This window comes from Ostrea edulis, chromosome 2 (assembly GCF_947568905.1).
Source record: "Ostrea edulis chromosome 2, xbOstEdul1.1, whole genome shotgun sequence".
In the NCBI taxonomy this organism is placed as follows: Eukaryota; Metazoa; Mollusca; class Bivalvia; order Ostreida; family Ostreidae; genus Ostrea; species Ostrea edulis.
In genome coordinates this window covers 34,394,299-34,400,571 of record NC_079165.1, presented here as the reverse complement: position 1 = coordinate 34,400,571, position 6,273 = coordinate 34,394,299, and the positions used below count along the sequence as shown (strand labels likewise).

The 6,273-nt window shown below is 33.0% G+C and overlaps 1 protein-coding gene across 2 annotated transcripts in view; it reads right to left on the bottom strand.

Annotated features, from left to right (window-relative positions):
- Window positions 1-3,786: 3,786 nt before the first annotated feature.
- LOC125681684 (glycosaminoglycan xylosylkinase-like) overlaps window positions 3,787-6,273 on the bottom strand; it is a 38,487-nt gene continuing 36,000 nt past the window's right edge. For both annotated transcript variants that reach the window (XM_048921871.2, XM_048921872.2), the window contains exons 8-9: window positions 4,715-4,774; window positions 3,787-4,531 (exon numbers count right to left, since the gene is read on the bottom strand). In XM_048921871.2, coding sequence (XP_048777828.1) covers window positions 4,312-4,531; window positions 4,715-4,774 — 280 coding nt within the window. In that variant the 3' untranslated portion in view covers window positions 3,787-4,311. The remainder of the gene's footprint in view (window positions 4,532-4,714; window positions 4,775-6,273) is intronic.

Genomic DNA, 6,273 nt, shown 5'->3' with positions numbered 1-6,273 from the left:
CAGTATTGTTAGTAGTTTCTTCACATATTTCCGAAATAATTTTATCTGTAGGTGTTGCGGCGAAATCACACATCAAATGCAAAACTGAAATTTTACGGCAAATTCTTTAAAGAAATTATATAGTATTTTGAGGTTAAAGTTTTTACCTTGATGATTTCATAAACTATTCTCAATGATCATGGTATGCAATTTGCTTAGCGTCATAGGAAAAGAAAATTTGAACAATTTTGCATAAGTGAAAAATTATGAAAATTGGTACTAAATTGCCCTAATGATAAGTTTTTATAAAAATTGTTTTTTCAATGAAAGATATTATAGTGGGAAAATGAAATGATGACTCGCATATGGACAGGCACTGTACGTGTAACTCTTAATCTGTAATTTACAACTAAACGAATAATGGCGACGGTGTTGAAAGAAATTGTTTCCATTGACCTACATTTTACATTTTTTTTTATATCTAGGAGTCCTTATTTTAATTTGAAGGGGGGGGGGGTTAATTCCAACAACAAGTGTTTTTTTTAAACATTCATCTGAACTTTTGGTATATTTCAACTCTTGAAAGACTAGACTACTTGCAGTTTGGTGATTTCGTTCCAGATCCTCTTCTTTTTCTCCGAAGTGATATCACTAGAAAATTTGGCAAACAGAATATCACTATTTTCGCGAATTGATGATGCTAGCACCTGTAATTCAGCATCCGGTTTTCTTTTACTGATTTTACTCTGTGAAATTGAACACTGAATCAGACGATCGACAGCAACAATGCACGAAATATGCATGATTTCCTGCAATGCACTGTTGAGATGTAGAAGTTATACACGCAATATACGTGCTGGAAAAAAATGTGTAAATATATGTAGGCATAGGGTCTTACGTAAGTACGTGCAGTCTAGTGATTGTAATAATATAATCCAAGTCATCAATTAATTTAAACTTTAATAAGAGAGCACAACAATGTAGGTAATGTAAATACATGTCTTTTTTTATTCAAACAGTAGATACAATTATAGCTTAATATCTCATTTGTTCATGCTTTAAAAGCTCATTTTATGTAACAACTACGGCTGAATAAGTTCAAATCTCAATAGAAACTCAATGGGGCCGAGTCTACAGACAAGCATTACCTATAGTATTATAAATACCATCACAAATGTCAATACTTTTTTGAAAAGATAATATCGGAAATGAAACGTAAAAGTATTCAGTTTTTGATAAACACATAACTAAGTTATTTTAAAGTTTTTGTTTAATATTTAGATGTTCGTTTTTTATTTAGACTCAATATTATGACTGCAGGCTTCATGTACATTTATTTGTTTTGTATATACCACAAGAAAACCAGGTTTATTGAGGGTTTTTTTTCTTTCAATAAAATGAAAATTTTAACATTTTTCTTACGTTTTATATCAACAAATAAAATTATTTCAGTGAAAACCCTTATATCTGTTGAGTTATGACACTGCAAAGTTGACACCCTCCTCTTGAATATGTAACGTCTGCCAAAAACGTGTGCGTTGGCGGAGTGTTGCTGCAGCCCTGTGTTCCTCGAGGAATCAAAAGGCGTATTTGAGTCAAGTTTATGTAACGTCATGTGTATAATATTCTTATAATGTTTTATGTTCTTTTATTAATTCAAGATCAGAAAACATTATAAGAACAGAAATATTTAATTCTACAATAAATTCATTATATTTAAAACAATAAATAACAGTCGCTGAGTACCATTTTCATATTCTATTTGCTCTAATTAATATTTCCTGACATTAATTTGGGGTCAAAAGTGCAGCAAGGTCATCGCTCGCGAAGCTCATTTGTAAGTATTTTTGCCCATTTTTCATATATTTCTACATTGATAAAATTGTCGACTCCTGCAAGAAACGGGTATTACAAGTATGAGGCATATTTTATCATGTCTAATCCACTGGATTTACAGAAGAAAGATATGACCCCCATCCTATTTTCTGATGTCACATCTTCCTTTATTTGTATGATCTGTAGCAATTTTGGTGAAAATGGTGAAGTGGCTATGGAATGTGAACGCTTTACTCATAACACAGGCACTTGTTTCTGTAAATAAGTTTGATTTCTTAAATACTAATAATAACACATTATATTATTAGTATATAGAGGTCCTAACTTATTTACAGAAACGAGTGTCTGTGACTCACAAGTAGACTGCTTCATTCATTCATTAAATATTGTTTAACGTCCCTCTCGAGAATTTTTCACTCATATGGAGACGTCACCACTGCCGGTGAACGGCTGCAAAATTTAGGCCTATGCTCGACGCTATGGCCTTTGAGCAGGAAGGGTCTTTGCAAAGCAAACCTCGACCAAAATAGTTCACTGAAACAGATACACTGAAAATTAGTTCCTCTTGAGAAAAAAAAATCCAAATGTATGTATCAATTCATTAAAGGCATTTTGAATCTTATCATCAGTAGATAAGAGGTCCATAGGACAATGCGCTCACCCAGTGGCGTATTTAAGGGGGGGGGGGGGGGGGGGGGAGAGGGTCGGACACCCCCGCTCTTCAGGGTGTTTTTTTTAATCAACAAGTCAAGTTTATTCTTTTCGTTTAAATTCTATATTGGATGTGATGACTATAAATGAAAGGAAGAAGGAACAGGAATTTCATTCTATAATGCATTGCTCCCCCAGTAAAGTCTAGATCCGCCACTGTCACCTGAGTATTCTTCAATCTTGCTTTTAATCTTCAAAACTTTGATTACACTTATCGTGAAACCTCACTGAGGAAAGTCAACGATTCTCACAAGCTTGGCTATTGAAAATTAAATTGGAAAATTTGGCCAAGTTGTTGCCCCCCCCCCCCCTCCCCCACCCCCCTTACTATTCAAAGTTGAAATGACGACCGGTACATAAGGATAGTAAAATCGTGTTAATATCTAGTGAAGAGTACCCATGTGAATTTGAGGCTAAGTATAGGCGTTTATATGAAAATTAAAAAGGAAATTTTCTAGTAGTTATCCCTCTTCTCCAAACGTTAGGTCTGCCGACGCACTTCAAAAAATATGCCAGCGTGAAGCGTTGCAATTCATACCCTCATGTATTTTCAAAAATTAAAATTTATTTCTTAACTTTATATGATTTTATTTATCATTCAACTAAATGCAATCCAGTAGCGTAATATGTAAAAGATGCAAAAGGACCGGTGCAAAAACACATTTTAATTAAAAAAAAGATAATGCAGGGATAATTTTATTTTAATTGTATAGAACCTACCTCCTGCCCTCACATGCACACGGAATGGAGGACAAAACTTGGTGTTTGATGAATTCCCTAATTCCAACATCTTTTCACATACTTCGTTTGAATTTTAGTCTTGTTATTCTTGAGATTTTGCCAAGATTTGCTCCTACATAACTGAATTTGCATAGAATGGATATTCGACTCCAAAGGCTGACAGTGCTAACAGGGGCAGCATCTCTGTTTTACTAACACATCTCAGAAAGTAGACTACAGTCCAGTTGCACATTTGAAAAGGTCCTTTGTATGTACACGTCCAAGACCAAATACAATGTCGATATCATCCTGCAAAGTTATTATCTATCATATATAACCGTCTTCAAGTACCAAATACGATATCAATATCAACAACAGCATGACAACATTTTGTATACATCGTGTCTTGGACATACCTCTCCTTTGTGGGGCTGAGCTGGGGGTAGACTTGTATCATAAATATGTTTAGATCACCTTTTTTCCTTGAAACTACTTAGTTTGTGTAGCTTTCGAACAGATCATAACAAACTAATGCTCGAGTGAAAAGAAATTAAAAATAGTTTATTTTAAGAACAAATATGGTGGCAAAATGAAAAGAAAAAAAAGAACATGCTGAAACAAAACTAGACCTTCAATGAAGGCAACATCCTAATGTTTCTGTAACATGACTAGACTCCTTGAAAATGGCTAAGTGAACAAAGAATTAAAAAGTGAATTCATGATTATAGTCAGAGATATCTTTATAAAATACACAGATAGGTATAGATGTACTGTGCACAGCTTTAAATTCAGTATTTTTATGGAAGGATTAAGACTTTTATCAAAACAGTAAATAAATAATTGAAATATGTTGACCCCCATTAAAGTCCCTCAGTTAACAATGCAGTACATTATAGAACATACACCACCAATGAAAATGCATACTGTATTTCCATGAAAATGCATCCTGTATTTCCAACCAATTTCTATGAAAAACTGATTTATGACTTGTTACAATGTGATTTTCGAGATGACACAGTTTCACTTTGATGTTTAAAAGAAATGATTATCAAGCTTCACGTATCATCAGGACCTCACATTTTTCACTAGGCCTCTGTTCTGTGGTGAATTGTCAAGACAAGTCTGAATTTTCTCTAAGACAATTTCTAGTCGTCTGTCCAGAGCTTGATAATGTTCCTCTGTCAGTATTGGAGCTATAGGATCCTGTCTTAACACATTCCGTAGAACTCGGCTTAAAACCCCATGTCTTAGGAGAAGTAGTCTTTTGTAAGTACTGTATCTAATTCTACAAAGTAATGGAAAACAAATTTTGACAAATTCCATTGACAATATTTTCTCTCTCCTATATATCAATTAGATAGAAATGTAGAATATTTATGAAATGATGATTTTCACAAAATATGTAATGTCAGGAACCTGTACTCTAAGGAATAATTCTTTAATTACATTTAAATGTAAAGCAACTTACACACAACATTGGTATAGTGGTGCTAATATTGAGATTTCATCATGGAAAGGATTTCCAAAGCTGAAAAAGACATGGCAAAGTAAATTAATTTTCCTTAATGAATTGATCATAAAAAATTTATTCACTCTCATTCCTCGAACACAGAATTACACAGCAAACTTTCCTCATTGTGCTACATAATTGCACGTTATATTACTCAGACATAGATGTTAGTACCTGTACCTATATAAATATTGCTGAAGCAATACTTGTCCACTTTCAGCTCCTCAAATTATACAAAGGGCCATAACTCTAGTGGTACATTAAAAGCTACATGACAAGTTCCATATAGATATCTCAAAGCAAAACGAAAAAAAAAAAAAAATTCATGCAAATGGCTATGTCACTATAGTATAAGTGGGTTAACTGTGTCAAAAATCAGAAAGTTGAACTTTATTTATAGTTGTCCACTAGGAAGATACATTACATAATTTTGGACATGTTTTAGGCCAATACCATGCTTTAGTGACCCAAGAGGCACAATATTCACTGAGCCTGGAGGATGAGGTGACTATTGTCCATTGAGGGTTGCTAAAGCAACATATTGACCTAAAAAATGTCAACAAATGTCATTGTTTTGCTATATATTCTTGAATAATTAGAATGCAAGACCGAGTCAAAAACGATTAGAGATAACAGTTTTTGTTTATTATATACTTTTAAATTCATCGAGTCTTTTCTCTTATATTTCTTTTGGAATGGATATCGCTTTCATCCTTGACAATAAACACATGTTTCTTGCAAACTAATTTGATCCAGTTTTTTAACACCACCTGTCCGCGTAATCATTACCAAATATGTCAAAGTCAAAGGGTGCATTTGCTGTTCCATTTAAAGTAACAAATGGGTCAACAATATATTTTAGTACTTAAATTTAGTTTTTATATATATATATATATAAAAGCAATAAAAATTTCTTTCTTTGCTGTTTTATCAGGTGATGAAGGTAGCAATCATTGGATAATTTTTTTTTTGATCATTCTTACTATAAGTCCCTTCAGTTCCTAATAAAAGTGACCCCTTCTTTACAAATTATAATGCAAGATACCTGAAAGTGAGTAAAGATCCGAGTTTTCAGTAATAACCATAAAAAATTACAATAATCAACTGTATGAATTTAAACATTCCCAATTCATTTTTGGCCCAATGTGGGAGAAATCAACTGTTATATTCACATTGAAGAAACTTGCAAGTAAACATAACATTCCATTTTTCCTTGGTTGCTGGATCACAGAATTATTTGATCATATAATAAAGCAAGTTTCAAATCACTAAAACCATGTGAAAGCATATTATACAAAGTCAAACTTGATCTGTATATTTTCATTACAAATCTGTACTGCAAGTCTTATATCCATATTTCAAACCAGAACAAAAATAGTGCAGAAAACAAAATGAAAAAAAAAAAACCCAGATGGAGGGGCATACAGAAAGGGAATCTACAGTGCCCTAAGGTTTCACTGGTAGGAACTAAATATATACATAATTATACTAACATCACAAATTCACAGTTTGTACTT